Consider the following 23,199-nt stretch of genomic DNA (forward strand, 5'->3'; position numbering starts at 1 on the left):
ATGTCCCCAAAACATTTAGAAAAGTTGTAAAATAGGGGAATGATAAACTCACCTTAAGCGATTACTAAATGCGATTAAACATGCTAACGAATAAGCGAGTCGTTCACTACATGTCAAACGATATATATAATTCAGAATCTGAGATTTTAGGATATGATAATATAAATAAAAACAAACTCGTGGCCGCTGGAATCAATCCAAGCGGATGCTTAGAACTCAAGTTATGTTTGTTTTAAGATTTAAGCGAGTTGGTACTGACCAGAATCCAAACAGCGAGTCGGAAGTCGGGTTTTGGGTAGTAGCCTTAAAATTACGTTACGAGAATAAAAGTCTCCTGGATCTAACGTTGAATCCGACCAGAAGTATGAGAAAACGTTCAGTCAAACTTGTTGACTATTATGCCCTTAAACGAGTTTAAATGATTTGACCAGTCAACACCCTTCAACCACCAAAATTAATTGAAGGTTATTGATTAGGGAATGTATATGAATGATTCCTATGTTTACAACTTACCCGGAAAGTGAAAGAATCAAGAGATATGATGAGTCAAAGGTCCATATGCATGCAAAGTCAAACGAACAGGCATTGTATCTTCAACGAATAAGCAAAAACCGAAGGATTTGGTGATGTTCAGAGGTAGGTGATGGCTAGGAGGTCTCTTTAGGGTTAGGATACAGGTTTTCGGTAGAGAATTATGATGTGTTTATATAGAGATTACAAAAACGAACTATATTTAGAAGATTTACTCGTTTAAGTAACAAAATACGAATTTAATGAGAAAATCGATGTAATATATCAAAGATTTCGTGATTTATCAGTAATTTAAGAATATGGACTCGTATTTCAGTTATAATCCTTTTCTTAGACCTTAATTTACCCGATTTATGCCAAAAATAAACGATTTGGATGCTAAAAACAAATTAGGAAACAAAATAAGCTATTTAATGAGAAACTCTAGTACAATAACTAACAAAATTTGGCTTGGACACCAAGAAAATGAAATTGGACCAGCTATAACATTTCTAGGAGTTTAAGTTTTGTTAATTTAATCAAAAATAAGAAAGAATTGGCAAAACTAGTCCCTATAATTCCCGAAAATGCGATTTTTAGCCGTTTTAAGCGATTTTAAAGGTTTCTAAGGGCTATTTGGCTTAATTGAAAGTTATGAAATTATAAAAAAAGTTAAACCAAGTTAAATATCAATAAAAACAAGTTTTAAATAATTTGGAAGATCCAAATTACGTTCCCGAATCGATTTAAACTTAAACGAATACAAATACGAAAAATCTGAGATGTTACATTTTGTCACTTGTCATTCCCACATTAATAATTTAAAATCAACTAAATCCATAAAAGCTTGTTACTATTTATTATAAATTGGTAATTAATAAATACTATTTTCAGATTTATGATAGCCAATGCTAACCAACAAAACATCAAATATTGTTACAAATAAGCTATTACTAATTTGTGATATATTAAAGTAGTGTTTACTTTTTTTTTACTTTTACAATTGTAATGTAAAATATATAACTTACTAATAATATATGATATTATTGCTATTTTATAGTCTTCATTTATCAATTTTTAATTTTAAATGTTATATCTTATCTTACAATACTAATAAAAAAAATATTAAAGCTTAGGTGTCAAGCCTATATTTCACTTAATTTCTAATCTCTTATCTCATTCATTCTAGCTACTCATGTGTCATGATTCAAAACCATTTTGTCAAATGGGTTATAACATAGTGTGGATTATATTCATTATTAAATCAAGTGTCATTTTCATACCTAAGGTTTGACAAACTACACAACTTTAATATCTTTTTTTAAATTTCTTGCAAATCAACACCTGGTGTTTCCAAAATCATGCTATTTTAGTGCTTTTCATTAACCCTGTTTTTTTTTTTCATTAAGTCTACATTAATTTAATTCACAAGTATTTTGAGAATCACAACTGAAATAACATACCTTATTTATCTTTATCGTTTTATAAAACCCGTGTAATACACGGATTCAAAAGCTAGTGTTATAATATCTTGAAACCCCTTGTAGTACACTAACCAAAACAACAACAAATATAATAGGGAAAATACCAAAAATAGCCCGTTTTAGAAAGAGAGTCCCCAAAATAGTCCTTTTTCCTCAAAATATTTTAGAATTTAGACTGTCAAAAGTCAAGACGCATTGGGAAAAGATAAAAATAAAGAGGGAGCAGGCCAAATTTCGAATGAAAGTTAGGGAGGAGACGGGATTTGGGGAAATAATGAATGTAAAGTCCAAATTTTTTTGAAATCTTGGAACAAAAGTTCAAATTTTTCCAAAACTTTTTTTCTCAAATACCGTCTTGAGAGACTGTTTTTTATGTTTCCTACCTTTACCATCCATAGTTTCAAATTCTTGGAAAAAGAGATTTTGAAATCTCGTCTTGAGAGACGAGATTCCACCACCACCACCACCACCCACTGTTCGCCTTCTACCACCACCACTACCGTCACCACCCACCACCACCACCCACCCATCGTCCGCCAACACCATCTATCATCACCACCGTCTACCACCCGACGGTAAGATGAAGATGAAGAAGGTGATGATCATCATCATCATCGAAGAAGAAAATGAAGATGATGGAGAAGACAGTGGTGGTGGAGGACGGTGGTGGTGGGTGGTGACGGATGATGGTGGCGGACGGTGGGTGGGTGGTGGGGTGGATGGTGGTGGTGGGTGGTGGCAGTAGTGGTGGTGGTAGAAAACGAATGGTGGGTGGTGGTGGTAGTGGTAGAATCTCGTCTCTCAAGACGAGATTTTAAAACCTCTTTTTTCAAGAATTTGAAAATATAGACAGGAAATGTATGAAATATAAAAAAACAGTCTCTCAAGACAGTTAAGTTTTGAAAAAATCTGAACTTTTGCTCCAAGATTACAAAAAAATTTGGACTTTACCTTTATTATTTCCCCAAATCTCGTCTCCTACTTAACTTTTCTTTGAAATTTGGCCTGCTCCCTCTTTATTTTATCTTTTTCCAATGCGTCTTGACAGTCCAAATTCTAAATAATTTTGAGGAAAAATACTATTTTGTGGACTCTCTCTATAAAAGGGGCTATTTTGAGAATTTTCCCAATATAATAACGTGCATTGTTTCTTTTTAGATTGTTTTAATTAATAATACACAACGTCATTCTCTTAATAATATCTGATAAGTTTATTATTCACTTTTTTTTTTATTTTGCTTTTATATCAAATAGTATTTATTTCATCGATTACCCGTATTATGCACTGGACTCAAACCAGTATCTATATAAATATATGCGAGATAATTCTTTTCTTTAAATAAAATAAAGTAAATGAAATTAAAAATGCCTTTCAAAAAATAAATGCAATTTGAAAATAGTAAAACTAAAACAAGAACCTGCAATCTGCGAACTGCAAAGTTATTGGATGCGAGTTATTAGTCCACCATTCAACGCTAAAGTTGGCCTTTATTTATTCTTTTATTAATTGCTACGTATATTTGTGGAATGAGTATCCACGTTGCCTCATCTAATTGGCTGGACGTTTGACTAAATCTAGCGGTGGGGCCCACTCCCACTTGCCAATCTTTTGTTGTGCATTCAAAGTTGGTCTGAACCCAAACTTGGGACTTTGGTGCAGGCCTATTTTGGGTATCCTCCTTTATTGTATCTTCACCCACTTTTGTATTCTTTAGATTCCAATTGGTGGGTGTTTAATTTTCTACAAAAATATATTCCAAAACTTGGAATTTGAACTTTTGAATCACCAATTCAAAACTAACTTCCTTAAAACTAACATTCATATACCGTGAGGTCGTAATATTACTATTTATGGTCTGTTAGATACGTTTAACTAGCTCCATAATCTCGGTCGTTAAAAAACCAAAAGTATACATACGAAGTTATAAACACAAGTTGGTTGTCAAGACTTGTTTTCTCGTGTTTGGTCACTTTGTGTAAAGCAACTTTTATCGTGAAAACATTACTACCCAAGCCCACAAGGAGAGAAATCCCTGCCAGATCTACACATGTGTGTGTTCCGTCTTATCCATTAATATACCAAAATATCAACCGGTCTAAGAGTTGACTCTCTATCTAACGAGTCGGTTAAAAATTCGCAGGTGGTTCTTTACTGATAATATATAACTTTTGAACCGAAAGTTGCATATCTAAATTTGAATTATATATATGTTTGTTTTTTTATATATAAATCTGTATATTTTCTTGTTTGTTTATGTTGTTTATTATTTTTCAGTTAATTTTAAATTTAAATCTGCTCCTTCTTGCCTCAAAATAAATAAATAAATAAAATAAATCACCATCAAGGGAGCCACTTCGGGGCACTTATGATTTAATTTGAGACGCACTAATTAAGTTTTTTTAGGAATGATTTTGTTTTATAAACCATAAAATGAGTTATTTAAAAAAGTTCCCATTATAATCTTTGCAAAGTCATGAAGCTTTAATACGAAGTCATATTCCTCTTATGGAGTCATATCTAGACTTGTTCTTAATATTAGTATATTGTATGGTTAAAGTGTCATATTTTATACGTTACTTTTCTTACATTATTAAAGGCAATATCTGAAATGCTATGTTTATTAATATTTAATGTGTTGTTTGTTAGATAAAGTCTTCAAACTTGTTTCAAACCAAGCAAAATGTGAATCAATTTGTTAGATTTAATAAAAAAGATAATTTCAACCTATATACAGACACTTCAAACCATGAATATAAAGTTTAGAAGAAAATGACACGAAGGCTTAATCCATCAAACCTAAAACTATAATTTAATTAATTAAAATCCGACATATGATTTAGACTTTTTTTTCTAAGTATATCTACCATTGAGTTGGATCTTCTTATTAGATTGATTTTAAATTAAAATTTTTCTTAAATTTGATGGAAATTATGTCCCTCAACTTTCATTTATAAGCACAGACATTTAAACAGAAAATCCCATGAACATATGCCACAACAAAAAAACAAAGTACCTTAATTCGTTTGTCTGTGTTCGTAATCACATACGCCTGCTTCGTAGCCAAATTTGACAAAGCAATATCATGAGAGTATTCATGATCCCAAGAACAACCCATGTATTGCTTGTTGTGGATACTCTTACAAATCTTAAATATGCCTTACATGAATAGATTTTTTCAATTGTTAAAAAAATAATAATAAAGGATCGCTTCCGTAAAAAGTTTGATCCCCGATAAACGCTCGCCTTCTATTTTTCTATCATCGTGTTGCTCTATATCATCCCTTATTACCTTCTTCTCCTATGAAAATGATACCCTAGACACAAGTACACAAGCTATCACTAAAACCACATAAATATAAAACTTTGAAAGTAATAAAATCAAATGCGCTTTATGAAAATAAAAAGCACACAATAATTATTTAACTAATTAGTGGTTACATTTAACTTTGCATAAAAGCCTACAAGTCTATTTATGCTTCACCCTATATTTGAATCACAACTCGACAATCTTGATATTGATTTCATTCAACATCACACAACTTTTTATTTACAATCACATCAATTACCATATAAGGAGGTTTTTAAAATCCAGACTTATCTATCCTACAAAACCTTTTGTTGAGTAAACACTAGACTTCATCCTAACAAAATTGTCCATTTGACATATTCTCATAAGTATGTATACAAATAGTAAAATGTGATCCAGCTTATTAGGTTAAACGATTTTGAATCAAAGTCATATACGACCGACGTCCTTGAGGACAATCATGGCCCGCATGACGCTAAAATAGAGTAGACAGACTTTGAATCATCTATCAATAGTAGAGCACAAAAAAAGAACGAGGAGATTGTTCATTTACACCTTCACTTGCGAATGACCAGACTAGCTCAGAATCCATAGTTAATCAAAGCATCCTTTTCTATAACCAAAATAAATAATAATCAAGTTGTTTGTTACCTACCTGATCCGTTATAGAAATATAAAAACTAAAACATCAATGCCTATAAGAAAACCAGGTGGTAAACAACAGAAAATCAAGATATATAGTTTCCACTTTCCAAGCCTTTCTTTAACTTACCTTTTTTTCCCTAACTCCTTTCTAAAAGTCAAAGTAATAATTCCTTACTCCCATTATAAAAAATAACAATTCTCTTGATACACCCATAAATTTTGGTATTTTGTCAACTGACATTAAATGGGAAGTGTTGGGGATATAGAGGCAGCAACTCTCAGGTTTGAATCCGATTCTAATCGGGTTTTATCATAGTAGGTTTTCGGATGGTGGGCTTTTTCAGGCTAGAAGATGGTCGATCTTTGATCGCGGACGTATGTAGCCTCCTTCCGTAGGATTATCTCGGGTAGTCAAACCTTTTTCGTTAATCGTTTAAAAAAATATTAATAAAATTTGGTATTTTGAAAACATCTCACTTCATGTAGCATTTATTAAACTTGTACAAGAAAACAATTACTATTTTATTCCAACCACTTTCCCATCAACAAACCAGACTGCCAACACGTATCCTAACCCTTTAAAATCACTAATCTCCTGACACCTGTCCCCATTACACCTCAACGGCCAGGATCACTAGCCTTCTCCTCCACGCCACCCACTTTCCCGCCCTTTCAACGGCGACGATTTTCTACAAGACAAAATATTCTCAGTATTTCCGAAACCACCCACCGTATAGTATTCATATTCACCCACCTGAATTTACCAAACTACCCTCGAGTACCACCCCCAATCTTCTAGATTCACAGGACTGTTTAGTCAACTGACACTCGACAATATATTTCCCATTCGTACACGAGTCCAAAAACATTAATTTGTTTATTTTATATTAAAAATAATAATAATAATAATATTATTAATGAAAATCAAAATTCTTGTTCGAGGAGACCCGAAACTAAAAATCATCAGGAAAGAAAAATTTTAGAGAGAGAAAGTGTGGAAAATTACCCAAATAGAAAGAAAAAGTGAAGAAACAAAGAATATTATTATTCACCACATTCATGGATCATATTCATTCATTCATTCATCAAATTTCTAGGGTTTCTTTCATTTCTCAACACTTGATCATCATCAGCAAACATCAATTTTAGCTCTTCTTCTTCAAAGGGTCGGTGAATTTGATCATAATATTCGTGGGTTTTCAATCTTTTTGAATAAATATTGAGTCTTGAGCATCTGGGGTTGATTAATTTAATAAAGGAAAAACAGGGGAAAACAGGGGATTTTTATTAAATTGTACAATTTGAATCTGGGTTGTAATAATTATAAAAATAAATTGGTATGCCGGATAATCGGCGTGTTCAGAGGAATGGTGGTGTACCCAATTCGTCTTCAAATCCGTCTGTTAATAACATTGAAGGTACAATTTTTGCTTAATTGTGAAGCAAGTTTTAAGTTTTGTGTGTAATTAATGTTACTCTGTTTCAATTTGATTCATTTGTTGAATTTTGCTCTGTTTATCTGCGTTGTGTGTGGATTTTAATTGTCCGACCGATGATTTTGACTATTGATTGAAATTTGATTAAAAGTTGTTGAATTTTAGAAGCTGTAAGGAGATTGAGGATTCAAACAGATGGGAAAGAAGAGGTGGCGGGCTATCCGGACCGTCCCGGTGAACCCGATTGTATATTTTATATAAGGACCGGCATGTGCGGTTATGGAAATAGTTGTAGGTTTAATCATCCAACCCACATTGTGCAGGTAAAGATAGTAGTTTTCATAGTTTTATGCATAAAGTTTGTAACTTTTATCATTTTATAGGCTAATCAAAACGGAGGTGAGCTTCCGGAACGAGTTGGAGAGCCGGATTGTGTTGTAAGTTCTTCATATCTTTTGTGGATTTTGTTGTGATCTTTATGAAATAGGTTAAATCTTGTTTACAAAATCTCAACTTTAGTTGAAATAGATAATAAAGTTTACATTTTTCCTTAAAAGATAGAGTATACGCATCAAGATCATTAAAAAAGTTAACTTTTTTTTTTAAATCATTGTCAGTATTATCTGAAGACGGGTACTTGCAAATATGGATCAACATGCAAATACAATCATCCCCGTGATAGGCACGGTGCTGGACCGGTTGTGCTAAACATGGTCGGGCTACCTATGCGACAGGTATTATTTGTGTTTTAGTAACCACTCGTTTCAAACAATGTTTTATTAATGTTAAATTAATAGGAAGAGAAGGCGTGTCCTCATTACTTACGAACTGGATCGTGTAAATTTGGAGTTTCATGCAAGTTCCATCACCCGCAACCGTCAATGGATGGCGGAGGTGTACCGTATTCATCAACCCATGCACCTTCGTCCGGTGCTTCCGGTTGGTCGTTACCTAGACCAGCATATGTTTCTGATCCTCAAACTTACTTACCAGTTATGCTTCCTAACTCTCAAACTATTGGGCCCACACCAGGTTGGAGCACTTATGTGGTAAGCATATCATTAAACCCTAATCAATAAATTAAATGATGTGGTGGTTATTATGATGGCGTTATTTTTGTAGGGAAGTTTGAGCCCGGTGACCTCACCAAGTGTGTTTGGTGGTTCGGTTTCAATTGACCAGGGCGATACTTTAGCAACTGGTTCTAATCTGCCTGAGCGGCCCGGTGAGCCGGAATGTCGTTATTTTATGAACACTGGAAGCTGCAAATACGGGTCGGACTGTAAGTATCATCATCCGAAAGAAAAGATAGCTCAAATGGCTGCTAGTCCCCTGGGCCCACTGGGCCTCCCTCTGAGACCCGTAAGCTACTCAATTCGTGTTAGTTGTTAAACACATGGTGTTTTATTAGAGGTTCCACTTTCGACTTGCAAATGTGCTATTTGGGCTGTTTTGTATTTGTCTAACTGGTCACTCACAAGTTTTTTTTTTGGTTCCTTCAAAGTCACTTAACTTTCAGTAGATGTTCCAATATTGGTATAGTTTTATATATATTAAATTTCTTAAAATTAAGTAAGGAAAGCGAAACTTACAAGAATCTTGATTACTATTTAGTGATTACTTTTTCCAATTTGACTTAAATAATCAATTACGAAACTTGGTTATTATTTTGTAAAATCTTTTTCTTCGCTATCACCTTCTACTTCAAGTTAATTGTTAGTTTGTTGCTAGATAATCACTAATTAGTAATCAAGATACATATATGTTTCATTTGCCTCAGTCGATTTTAAAAAACTTCACATCTATAAAAAAGTTATACAAGATTATCACAACTAATGAAAGTTGAGTGACTAGACTCTAGAGAAACAATTTTTTAAGTGATTTAATATTACACATGGTGAAGTTGGTTACTATTATGTGAAATTTTCCCAAACTTTTAAAGTGGACAAACAGATGGCTGCGGGTCAACCCTACATGACCTGGCATGTCTCTACCCCGTTACCGAACCATACTGACACAAGGTCTCAAAATGCAGGGGCAAGCGGTGTGTTCATATTACAGTCTTTATGGACTCTGCAAGTATGGGCCAACTTGTAAATATGATCACCCTTTGATGGGATATTCGTACAACTATGGCATGACTCTGCCTACCATGTCCATCATTGATCCATCCATGTTCCACGCGCACCATTCTTCCGTGTCATCCCCTTCAAAATCATCAAAAAATGCAGGTGGTTCTAAAACACCAGGAGGAGAGTCACGCTCGCGGTCCCCTTCGCTTCAACACGATCATGAGCATGAGCATGAAAATGGTGCCACCCTTCCACATTCTGAATGAACCTGATCATATGTGATTTAGTGGTGTTTTTAAGAGGAGAGAGATTTTGTTTTTGGTTCTGAATAAAAGGCAGGTGATGGATGTTGTTTTGAATTTTGCTGCGATTGTTATACCATTATATTCGGTATAAACTGTTTTGGTTTTGTTTCTGTGGATGATTTTTGGTAATGTTGTGAGTGGTGTCGTGATGCCTGTTTTTGAATATCTTTTTACTTCTAGATGATGGATGCACTTATACAATTGCGCTGTACTTGCTTAATAATACTATTGAAACTTTTGTTTCTTTTGATTTTTGAGTACTAGTAATTTTTAAGTCCAAGGTTAACTGATGGCTCCTGTTCGGTTGGACAAGTGTTTTCGAGCCTTGATCTGAGTTGCAACTTGCAAGCAAAGTCGTATGATTGAGTCAGTCCATCAATGATTGACATCGAATCCAATCTTGGATCGACCCAAGGCAAAAAAAAAATAATAAATAAATAAAGCACAATTACTTTTAAAAAATTGTCGGACGGCGAACACAATATATTGCAAAAACTGAAGGACTGTATACTCACACTTGAATCAGTTCAAACCAAGTGGTTATAAACAACAATATTTTTATCAAACCTACGTTCCTATAAAAATGGTGTTCTTTTTACAAATAAACTTTTCTCCTATGAAAAGTTTTTAAAATTGAAAATAAGTTAAATGAGTGTTAATTAAACTCGAAATAAAACAAAGCCTTTTTCTCGTAATGAAATATATTTGATCAATTGGGTTTTAGTCAATTATTTTTTCCTGTTCGCCCAAATAGAAAATGTTTCTAAATAGAAAATGTTTTGTCTTGTGTTTAAAAGTTAAAACATGAGGTAAAGGCAATAAATTAAAAGGCGGACGTAAAGTGAAAATATGAACATTTACTTGAATCACTATACATTATTGTGTTATTGTGGTGGTGACATATTTCTATCGCCTATCTATTTTTTTCTTTTTTTGTTATATAAACCTCAAAAGTTTTATAAAAATAAAAGGAACGCTTATATTGGGGAGGGTATTGGCCTTTTAAGGTTTGGTCATCACATCTCCTGTGTCTTATATGATGCGGATCTAATTACATTATCTTAGACATACACTTTAAATTTTTATTTAAAATTTCTTTAAAGCTTAATCCATGTTATGTTGGCCCATGATTATTCATTCAATGTGGTGTAGTGGTAGGGAGTTTGGTTTCTCGGTGGAGACTCAAGTTCAATTCTCACTTACAACCTTTTGGGAGGTATGGGTGGTTCTATGAAGGAAGACTGAGATCTTTGTGATTTTTAGTTTGATCATGAGAGTAACCGGGTTTTACTACCAGTAGGCCTTCGGGTGGTGGGTTTTCCCCGAAATTGAAGATAACTTGGAGGCGCTTAAGGGCTCCGTACGGCAAGGTTGGGCCAGCTGGCGGTGGCATTTTGCCATTGAGTCACTCCGTACAAAATGGCTAGACATTCTATGTTTGTTGGCCGTTCAAATAAAAATATAGGCCATGAATACCCTACGTTAAACATTAATGTCTCAAGTGTTAGTATAGTATCTAAAAGTATAAGGTTGTTGGTTGTTTCCACACTATAACTCGTTTTGAGATTTGCCTCATCTAAGACTTTATGGTGTGAACGCTAATATTCTCCATGATCATCATTTTTAGCAGTGACGGATCCAGAAAATTTAGCTAGTGGGTGTCAAAAAAAAGTTCAACCTAGAACCTGTCAATTTGGGTCGGGTAAACTAAAATGGGTCGGGTAAAAATTTACATTAAAAAAAAAACTACATATAGATATGTAAACAATAAATTTTATTAAAGATAAACAAAATACATATTACAATTGTCCTCTACGTGATTACATCTTTTGAAAACGGTCAATTACAGTTTCATTCGTAACACTTAAATGGTCAATTACGACTACATTCGTAACACTTAAAGGTCCATTAAGCCAATACTTTCTCCATATCCCGTATCACGTCTCTTTGGTTAGGATGATAATCTAAATTTTTTTTCTAACGACAAGACCCCACAGAAGATTATCTAGATCAACTAAACTTGGTCCGACAGATAGTGTTTTTCGTTTCAGAGACAGAAATCTTTCCATAGTTGTCATAGCTAAAAGCTCTTATTGTACAAATAAAATGGATTACAAAGTTAAATAGTGTGGAACTCTAAAAAAGCAATAATAATAAACGGTACAATCATAGAATGAATAAATTTGAAAGCTAGAAACCAAATAATCATTCACCGCATGACAACAAAGATCACATGTCTGTTGAATTTGAAGAACAGGGCGTTATTTTTTTAAACAGAAGATCGAAACGAATTACTGGACATGCGTTCAAATACAAAAGAAATAAATTAACAAGTGATGAACCATGAACCATGAATGTTTGTTTTATGTTAGAATAAAATCAAGAATTCAAAATCACAATTTACAAATAAACCAGATCCGAGACGTCACTCACATGTGAACCCGCCGGCACCCTAATCTGTTCGTCTCTCACTCATTCCAAATTTCCAATTAAAGTGGTTAGAACAATTAAGTAATATGGGCTTAATTATTATTATTTATAACAAAATTAAATTTGGGCTTAAAAAGTTTGGGGCACTAAAAAAATTATGAGTGGGTCACTAAAATTTTTTTGGATGGGGCACTTGGGTCTTTAGACCTAACATATTACAAGTTTATAAAGAAAACTATAGATTTGAGTGGATGCCAGCGCTCCCCCTGGTTAAACACTGGATCCGCCCCTGATTTTTAGAGTATTTTGGAATGTATATATGTTAAAATTATCCTCTAATTTTCATTTTAATCGTCCAACCTATATTTATTTATAATGTTATTTTTGTTTTATTTCTCATGTTTGGGCTATTCATTCGACGACCCCCTTCTCTTCATAGGCTTATCAAACCGGATTTATAGGCTAGTCTTCCTGGTTCGTTGGCTAGTTTAGGTCTGTTCGTTGCTTTCAATCAACGCTTCCAATGGTCGGGAATTGATCATATGGTTGGGGCTACAAAAGGAGTCTTGATTGGTTATTAAAACACAACAATCAACAATATAGTCGTTAATCTTTTTTAGGGTGTCATCCCTATTCGTCTTCTTCATCTTATAATCTTTATGAACTTGCTTTTAGTTTGACTAATAGAAATAAAGAAGCCTTTGATTACATGATTGTGACAATATATGATATTGAAATCAAGATAATAAAACATATAATATACTTACAACTAATCAATAGACAACCATTAGTGTTAGTGTTAGACCGTGTGTAATGGGTGAGAAAAATAGGTGTTTTTGTGCAATATCCAAAAGAAACCCCCCCCCCCCTAATGCGTGCGCGATACAAGGGGCGATAAGGGGGGATGTGTTTTTGTCGCCGGCATTGTCTGAATATTATTATTATTATTATTATTATTATATTGTTGAGAATGGTCACAGATTAAAAAAAACAAAACCAAAAAGAAACAATATATATACATATATCCTCTTTTTCTCCAACTTCATCTCCAACAACATCAATATTTCATACAAAAATACATCTCTTCAAAAAAAACCTACACAAATGAATCATAGAAACAACCCGAACCATCCATTCCCCGCCTTTGGGCAATTCCATGCTCCGCCAAACCAACCAAGCCAACCGAGCGTAAACTTTCCATGGTTCACGAACACCAAAAACTAACCAAACCTAAACTATCAATTTCCTTATCCCGACCCGAACTTAAGCATGTACGCCAACTTTCTCGGCCCCCAAAACCCCATGTCGGTGTTCGGGTCTACCCAACCGAAGCCGGTGACGGTGCCGGATAGAGCTGTAAATGAACCGAACGAACACGAACAAGGCTTTGTTCATGTTCGTTTGTTAAGCAAATAATGTATTCACGAACGGTTTACGAACACTTACCGAACGAGATTTTATGTTCGTGTTCATTCATTAAGGAAATTAATGTGTTCACGAACGGTTCACGAACATAAATAAAATCGGCAGAGCCTAGAGATTGAGATCTATGTATTCATCAATGTGAATAATGAAAACCGGTTAATGAATCGAATGAACGCAAACAAGAGCGTGCTCGTGTTCGTTAATTTAACTTTAAAAGAACACAGACACTTAATTGAACAAATATTTATGTTCATGCTCGTTTATTTAAAAATGGACATTTGCGTTCGTTTGTTTAAAATCCAAACGAACATATCTGAACAAAGATAAATGAACATGTATGAACAAATGTAAATGAACACAAATATAAACGAACTTATACGGAAACACTTAAATGAACACAAATAAGCAAATATAAATGATCTATCCAGATAATATTTAATTATGTTCAATTAATACATAAACAAACATAAATAAACAGACATAAACGAACGTTCATGAACATAAATGAACGAACGAAACATGTGTTCATGTTCGTTCGTTTAATTAAACGAACACAAATTTTTTGTTCATGTTCGTTCCTTTATTAAATAAACGAACATAAACGAACTTCCCGCCGAACGGTTCACGATAGTTCACCGAACGTCCGGTTCGTTTACAGGCCTAGTGCCGGAGACTCAAACGACACGGACCTCCGGCTCAACCCAAAAGGTGGCCCGTAAACACAAAAAAGAAGCAACCGGTGCAGCCGGCGGCCCCGTGTGAGCAATACAAGCCATGGACGGAGGAGGATGAACTAGCTCTAACAAAAGCTTGGATCGCCATTTCGGAGGATCCCGATGTTGGTAAGTTATTAATATTAAGTATTTATTTAACTTTATTTAATATTCATTTAAAAATAATATTAATTGTGAAAATAATTTTAATCATAACAAATTTTCAAACTGCAGGTATATTTTAGATGACAATATTTGAAGCTTGGCTCAAGCTAACGGGCAAACCGGAAGAATTCTGGGATAAAGAAGCAGTTCAAGCCAATTGGAAGGCGAATCAAGAATTGCAAAAATATGTTGGGATATACAACTGATTGAGTGAACACGGTTGGTGTAGCGGGCAAATTGACGCCAACATCCAATCTTAAGCGTTAAGCGACTTTCGAACTCAAGGGCAACCGGAAGGGCCGCAAGAGAAGCCATTTAAGCATTTAAGTTCTTAGGAGAAACTTCGGGTTTGCTCGAAATGGAAAGGGGCACCCACTGTTCCGGTCGTTCGACGATCCGGCACACCACCCCGGGCTACAAAAAGGTCGAAGACCTCGTCTTCGACAAATCTGAGCACACCCGCAACACCCCTCCGATGGTCGTAACTACAACCTCGTTGACAAAGACGAGGATGATGCGGTTAATTTAGACGACGACGACGACGTACAAGAGTTGCATCGACCCCTCGGGAGAGGAAGAAAAAAATACGAAAAATGTGGAGGGTTCGTCGTCGTCACGAGCCGATGTGGGGGCCCACGAAGAAATCGATCGACTAAACGAGGTGTTCGTTCGTTTCGAAACCCGAAACGTGGAACGTACCCCTTCCTTCCAACATAACAACGAAACCAACGACTGGATTGCTGATCTCTTTGAACTGCGACGAATGAGAAAAGATTACAAGTTTCTCGTCTCAAACAAATTAAAGATGCTGCGTTATTGGAAGAACGACGGGTAGAGAAATGCACAAATTTTATGGGTTTTTTTTGGTTATGTATTTTTTTTAGGTATTTCTTTTTTTAATTTTAATGTATTTTATTTATTTAATTTAATGAGTCTTTATTTGTTTAATTTGATTATAAAAAAAAAGATGACTGGACGTCACATGACAAAATGGGGCCACAAATCATTACACCCATAAAACAAAAAAATTTATCATTTGCTAACTGGATGTCACATGTAAAAAATTACTCATAATTTGTAGTCATCATTAAACATAGCCTTAGTTACTGAGTTTATTGTCAAAAAGTTGTTTCCAGCTAAGATATGAAGTTCTTTTTTCTCCAAATTTAACTCCGAACATAATTTCTTTGTAAAATTTGCATAAAATGTTTAATATTTGATTAGAATTGAAGGTGACTTTGCAAATCATCAAATACAAAAGGGCATACAACCACTATTCTTTTCATGATTTTCCATACAAATGAAATTCAAATATTTAAAGTATAATTCAACCTATAAACCCAATTAGATTTCTTCCACCAACATATGTGAACAAGTAAACAACTAAAAAACCCAACAGTGTTGATAAAGGCTACCGGTTACTCTAAAGGTTGTTAGTATAACTAAATGTGTATAGTTAATAGCATGGCTTGAGAAGCAAGATTATCTAGGTAAGTCAAGATCGTTTGTATAATTGTATGTGCACGTTAAAATTATTTTGTTCAAACATATTTTTAGCTTAGATGCATTTTTGCCCATTTGATTCGCAAAATTTGTATGAAATCAAAAGTAGAATTAATTTTGTTAAAAAGCGTTTGCTGGTCATAAAGAAACTTAAACTGAAATTCGTTCCTATAACTTCCCTAAGCCTATGAAATTCAACCATCATTTCATAAGTCAATCAAATGGTTAAATTCTAAAGAAATCTTAAAAGTTTTGATATATCTGATTTCAATTATGAAGGTATATCAAACCAAAACTGTAAGAAGGGGGGGGGGGGGGGGGGGATGGAGGTCGTCACTGCCGTATGCTACCAACGTCTCCTAGCTTGTTTGAGTAGGAACCTTAGATCCAGCAACTTCCCTAGCCTGCCTGTTGTTCAATTTGAACAAATACGATTATTGTTTGAATATAAACCTAAAATCTTTCGATAAATCTTTTATGTTGAAACAACTTATGGAATAGGGAAGTGCTTAGTACCGAATGGTACTGATCCCGATTTATTCAAAACCTTGGTACTGGTACCGAAAATTCTCGATTTGATACTTATACCACAAGCAAAATTTTGGAAAGAACTGATATTGGTACCTGCCGGTACCGATCTCCAAAATTTCTATACCGTTTTTCTAAAAACTTGATACACAATACCATTTGCTAATCCATGTTATGGAAAACATCTCTATAACATCTCTCTCAAACTACGCAATATGTCATTCAGGGTTAAGATTTGCATAAAACACAACAACAAGGGCTTCTTTTGTCAACACCAAAAACAAGAATGTGAAACAAAAGACCCTTCGGATTGCAAAAGGATAAGAACAAAATTACAATCTTAACCCCAAACCAGAAAAAATCAATAAAAAGAGAAAAGAAAACAAATTCAACAATATAAACACACCCAAAGGCAATTTGGTCCATTCACCCGTCACACCACAATAATAATAATAATAATAATAATAATAATAACAATAACAATAAATAAAATAACCTCACCACCCAAAAATAATGCCGGTTTTCTTTTCTCCATTCCGGAGACTATCCAAACCAAAATGAAAAAATTCTAGAGAGAGAAACAACAAACAAAAACCCATCAAGAGAGCCAAACAAAACAAACCCAGATCGGAAAATGATAGATTTTATTATTGATTTCTAATATGAATCAATAATATTCATATTCACGATCTAATCATATAAAACAGATCTACCGAAACCAGTCATGCGACGAGCCGGAAGACCGAAGACCGGAGACCCGATCGGACCGGCGCCGGAGGAGGGTAACGAGCCAAGGTACCGCGGCGTCCGTAAGCGTCCGTGGGGACGGTTCGCGGCGGAGATCCGTGACCCGTGGAAGAAAGCCCGTGTGTGGTTAGGTACGTTTGATTCCGCCGAGAACGCCGCACGTGCCTACGACTCCGCGGCACGTGCGCTCCGTGGATCCAAGGCCAAGACTAATTTCCCCCCTTTGACCTCCTCCTCACACGATGATATGATGATGACGTCAGATCGACGTCACGCCAAACCCGTGCCGACGATGAGCGGCATGAGCAGCACCGTGGAGTCCGCCACCCGGCCGCCAGCGAATCCGGTTCACAGATTGATGAAACCGGTTCCGGTGGTGGATGACGATTGCCATAGTAACTGCGACTCGTCGGCGTCGGTGGTGGATGACTATTACTGTGACGTGGATCTGACGTCATCTTCGTCACGGAAGCCGTTGCCGTTTGATCTGAACCTGCCTCCGCCGCCGGTGTCTGATGAGTATGGATTTTGTGCTAACCCTAATGATGAGTTATACGTCACGGCGTTGTGCCTTTAAGTTGTTATGATGATTGATGATGGTGTCTGTGTCTGTTGTAATGAATATGATTGATGATGATGATGATGATATTTGTAGATTAGTGTAATTTAAGGTGTCACGATGCGATCTAGAATCTGCTTCAAGTGATGTTGAAGTTGCGGTATAGATCGTTGGTAATTTTACAGAGAATCATGAAGTTGTAATGTGTAATTCATGAAGAAAAAAAAATCCCCAATTTGGATGATGATGATGATGATGATGATGATCTTGATCTTTTTATTTCCTGATCTCATGGTCTTCTACTCTCTTTTGTGCCAATCTTTTTTTAATTTTGTGCATAATTTTATTGGTCTAGAAATGTTTCTCTTGTATTGGTTTGATCTTTGTTTTGAATTCGATTGAACACCAAGGGAAAATCCCAAAAATGTTCGCCTAAACACGAGTGGAGTCGACGGTATTAGATAGGTGGACAATGATGTTCATAGCTAATCACATGTCGCCATGTTTCCATATACAAGCGGATATGATAATGTATCTACGAACCCGCAATGGCGTTACACGGTCTGACAAAGGCTTGATCTTTGTTTTGAATTCGGTTGAACACAAAGGGAAAATCCTGAAAATGTCCCTATAGATTCTTAAATTTCTCGGTCAGTCTTTTTTCTTCCCAAATGTTCGCTTAAACACAAGTAGAGCTGACTAGATCGTCGGACGCTAGTAGAGTTAATCACATGTTGCCATGTTTGGATATACGTGCGGATTCGCTCATGTATTTACGAACCTGCCTGTGTTTGCGTCGTTCTGATAGTGTAACACCATCATCCGAGGGTGTTACACCGTCTTTTGAAGGTATTTGTCAAATTTGAACACGTGGCGAGTTTTAGATGGATTTAAACATGTTGATGTACCACCATTCGTGGAACACCATCGTCTCCACTTGTATTTGGGTGAAAAAAGAAATTGAAAAGAAAAGGTCAACTAGAAAAAGTAAATCGTAAAGTGGACATTTTGAAGATTTCCCTAGTAAAATGGTTGCAAACTAGTCAAAAAGCAAAATAAAAGCTAAAGGTCTTGAATGTTTGGATTTTATTTACTTGTGGGATGCTGGGATGTTTAGAGAATGCAATAATCGCCTAAACGTTGTTTATATAACCTTTGTATATAAGGGGTTTGCTTATTATTAACAAGCGTAAGTATATGATTAGACGGGAACGTTTACAAAATTGCAAAACTGCATAAACATTTGTATGTTCTGCTTAAGGCATGATGTATAAAACGATTATCTAATCAAACACAAATATTCTTATTTAAGATTGGTGCCATTGAACGTGGTATATGAAAATTGACCAGAATGTAACCTAACCAGCCCAGGAAGTGAAGGTTTGGTTTGGGACCTAAATGTGATGGGGAAACAAAGGCAGATTGGTGGGTGGGTTTGTGCAACAACATTTAGTGTGGTTTAGCTATAATTCACACTTTGTCTCTTTTAATAATGTTGTTTTCTTCTAATTATCAAATACCTTTTTTTTGGTCTATTCCGCGTGCATTTACTTTGATTAAATTAGATATATTGTTGGTTTGAACTGACAGAACTTTTTTTTTTTTTTTTTCTGATTACTTGTTAGTTTGTATTATTAATTTGTTTAAAGTGAAAGATAGGTACAAACTTAAAACAGCTTCCAAGGTAGTATAACTGTCTTCGTTTGTAGTTAAATATGTCATTACAATCCATTTATAGTTGATTTTTGCAAATAGATTCATTGGTTTTATTTTTGTTATTTTAAATTCATAACTAAGAGCACCGGCAATATTGGATGTCCGCTGAAGAAACACTAACCGGACCCCGGACAGATTACTGGTAACCTGGGGGTTGGAGAGATGTTTCCCACGAGGGGTTAGACCCTTGGAAGATGGTTCTTCTGATAACCTGCAAAACAGACACCGTGAGCTCGTCACTGAGAAGGGGGGGGGGGGGGTTCCTCCTTGTGACCACCCTCCGGCGTGAGAATCAGACTAGATTGCTCTTTAAATATAAAAGTATATTAAGAGATTGCTAGAGCAGATATCAGGTATAATATGATGATAATGTAGTAAGATGATCATACAAGGTAAGATGAGATGGTCATACCATTTGTGGTATTTATAGCCGAAGGTAGGTTTCCAAAGAGGTATGGCCGGCTGCAACAGTGTTCCTGTTCCACCAACAGTAGCCTACGCACGTGCCCTGCTGGTAGTTGGTGGGTAGGTAGCGGCTGATAGTGACCAGGCCTGCTGTATACTATTCCTGTTCCACCAACTGACGGCTACGCACGTGGTATGGCAGTAGTTGGTGAGTAGGCAGCGGCTAATAGTGATACAGTACAGGAGCATGCTGCTCGCCATACTGTATCAGTGAGCTGTCGTATCTCTGATCAGATCTTTCGCCCATACCTCGTCAGGTACAGTAAAAGATCCTTCAGTATACGGACTGGCTTATTTGGGCGGGAGTATTCCCCCTCCCGCCTCTGTGCGGGATTGCTCCCGGCTTGGCTCATTCCTTCAGGTGACACTGAATGATCGAGAGCTAAGTGCCTTGTGCGTGTAGCCATGCTGCGCGGGTGGCCTTCCCTAATGGCTTGTATCCGAGGCTGCGGGGACAGGCGGAGTCCTTCACCATTGGGAAGCATTTCCTGCGGGACCAGCTTGCGTACTGCGTGTAAGGACGTCACGTCTCTGAGCATGGTTGGTCCTGCGGATCCAGTTGGTCTCTGCGCAGACGTCCCTGTTTAAGGTGAGTCTTGCGGGTCCAACTGGGCTCTGCTGGGACCTACCTCTTCATCCGCAAACTACCACATCAGTATTACATATTCCGAACTTTTTTCAAAACTCCTCACAAATATCCACAAACTTGATTTAAAAAATATTAAATGAATTTATATGTGTATGTGAGGGGGAATGGCTATGGGCCCCACCACTATGTTCGGTCCCATGGACTTTTCACCCTCACAATGGATCCAGACTTTGAGTTTCGGATACGTTGCGAGTAGAGATGGCCAAAAAAACCGGTTGGGGAACCGGTTTACCGGTTTAAACCGGAAACCGGTTTTTATGAAAACCGGTTTTTTAAAAACCGGTTTTTAAAAAACCGGTTTGACCGGTTTAGAAACCGCCGGTTCGTCTTTCGGTTACAAGTTCTAGATCCAAAACCGGTTAACGAACCGGTTAATGGAAAAACCCGGTTTTTTTTATTAACCGGTTATGGAAAAACCGGTTAATGGAAAAACCGGTTTTTTTTATTAACCGGTTATGGAAAAACCGGTTAACCGGTTTATAAAAAAACCGGTTTATAACGGCTATATGCCCGTTTTTTTTGTTTTTGGACCGTTTTTTTTTTTTTACCATTTTACCCCCACAAACATCTATATATAGTTTAGGTTGGGTGTTGGTTAGATCACACTCGATTATACAACTCCAAACGCTCTAAACGTTTATTTCATACGCGATTATTTTATTATCTCACGCTAAATTATACCACATTACCACTCCATACGCTCTTATTTCGTAGTCGTTTATTTCATACTCGAGTATACCACTCTTATTTCGTAGTCGATTATCATGGCCTCCCAAAGTGCTGCTTCATCCGTCAACATGGGTGCCTCGAACACGGGAGAAACGGTCGTTCGGGTCATCCCCACGAAACGAAACCATGATGTTTGGCAACATTTCGACCTATGCGAAATGTCTAACGGTAGCCAAAAAGCTCGATGCAAACATTGTTTGAAGTTTTATGGCAAAGATGCAAACTCCACTTTAAAAGCGCATGTACAAAGGCCCTTTTGCAAGGCTTTGAAGGACGAATCGGGAAGTAGTTCGCAGCCGGAGATGACGAATCAAGGAGCGGTGTTTACGTACGACGTTGAAGCGGTACGTCAACAGTTTTCAAACTTTGTGATTCAACAAACACTTCCTTTCAACCACTTCGACAACCCTCAATTCACGGAGATGATGCAAAACTATGTTCAACCACGCTACCAACACGTAAGTCGTTCGACCATTAGAAGAGATTGTCTTAAAGCATGGAAAAACGCTAAATCCGAACTAATTTCATACTTTTCAAACTTACAAACTGGTGTAAACTTAACAACGGATGTGTGGTCGGTACCTCATGGTTCGCCCGACTCATACATTTGTGTGACGGCTCATTGGGTTGACCCCGAGTCGTGGCAAATGATGAAACGAACCGTTGCGTTTCAATTGTTTGATTACCCGCACACGGGTAGAAATATTTTTCAAATCTTGGATAAAGTCATTCGACAATACAAGATTGAACATAAAATCTTTTCAATTTCGTTTGATAACGCGTCCAACAATACGGCCGCGGTTGGCCATTTAAAATTAAAGTATAAACCTATTTATGATGGAGTGTTTTTTCATAGCCGATGCATTGCACATATTATCAACTTGGCCGTGCAAGATGGGTTAAACGTGATCGAAACGCAAAGAAACAATTTTAAAAGAATGTTACGAGATGTTTTTAGCAACAATAAAACATTTTCAAGATACAAAAAATTTTGTATAGAAGCTAATTGTCAATGGTTGGGGCCAAATTGGGATTGTCCAACAAGATGGAACTCGACTTGTAATATGTTTGAGAAAGCCATCCAACAAAAAGAATCATTAATTGCGTTTCATCAAATTTTGTCAAGTAGGGGTAAATGTGCACCGTACGATCCTAGAAACTGGTTATTGATTGAGATCGTTACGGAGGTCCTTCAAATTTTTAAATCTTGCACAACTAGTTTATCCGGAGTTTACTATCCAACAAGCCCCATTGCTTTACCAAAAATTGCTGTCATGTGCACAAAGTTGAGTGAACTTCATTGTAGGGGTGCACCTTATTTTGATATGGGTGTAAAAATGAAAGAAAAATTTAGAAAATATTTTCAAGAACTACCCGCTGTTTTGACATGTGCTGCTGCGTTAAACCCTTGCATCAATGTTGGTGGTGTTGAAGCTTTAATAGAAAAAATTTGTGATGAGCTAGGGTTAAACGACGATCAAAACCCCTATTATAGCCAAACTTTAAAGAATGCTTTCAACACCACCTTGTCAAACATGTATGATGTCTACCTTACAAAATACGGGTCGTCTTCCCAAATTCATGACTCGTTAAGAGCTGTTGCCCATTCCCAATCCCAAACCGACCTTGAAATGGGGATGTACTACATGATTTGAGAAGACGCCGGTAAACGTCAAAAGGTAAACACCCCAAGCAGTGAACTTGGAAGGTATGGTGGTACCAACTTTGTGAAACACATGACTCCGGATGAATTTAGAAGTCTTGATTTGCTGGCTTGGTGGAGAGGTAAGGAGGATGAGTTTCCGATCCT

The 23,199-nt window shown here is 36.2% G+C and overlaps 2 protein-coding genes across 3 annotated transcripts; both read left to right on the forward strand.

The window, feature by feature from the left end:
• Positions 1–7,204: 7,204 nt before the first annotated feature.
• LOC143557093 (zinc finger CCCH domain-containing protein 3-like) lies at positions 7,205–9,751 on the forward strand. Of its 2 annotated transcripts, none has more exons than XM_077046247.1 (7): positions 7,205–7,365; positions 7,549–7,706; positions 7,767–7,820; positions 8,001–8,117; positions 8,181–8,432; positions 8,506–8,745; positions 9,419–9,751. In XM_077046247.1, the coding sequence occupies exons 1-7, from the start codon at positions 7,287–7,289 to the stop codon at positions 9,719–9,721; spliced, it is 1,203 nt and encodes a 400-aa protein (XP_076902362.1). In that variant the 5' UTR covers positions 7,205–7,286; the 3' UTR covers positions 9,722–9,751. The 2 variants fall into 2 exon arrangements, with proteins under 2 accessions (XP_076902362.1, XP_076902363.1); XM_077046248.1 differs by having other exon boundaries at positions 7,272–7,365; positions 7,552–7,706.
• A 7,497-nt stretch (positions 9,752–17,248) lies between these two features.
• Positions 17,249–17,856, forward strand: LOC143557094 (ethylene-responsive transcription factor 3-like). The gene has a single exon (XM_077046249.1). It carries the CDS (start codon positions 17,249–17,251, stop codon positions 17,846–17,848), a length of 600 nt encoding a protein of 199 aa, XP_076902364.1. The 3' UTR covers positions 17,849–17,856.
• The last annotated feature ends 5,343 nt before the right edge of the window (positions 17,857–23,199 follow it).

Source organism: Bidens hawaiensis, unplaced genomic scaffold, assembly GCF_021521415.1.
Source record: "Bidens hawaiensis isolate Kalapana, Puna unplaced genomic scaffold, B.hawaiensis_p1.1 tig00018812_1, whole genome shotgun sequence".
Classification (NCBI taxonomy): Eukaryota; Viridiplantae; Streptophyta; class Magnoliopsida; order Asterales; family Asteraceae; genus Bidens; species Bidens hawaiensis.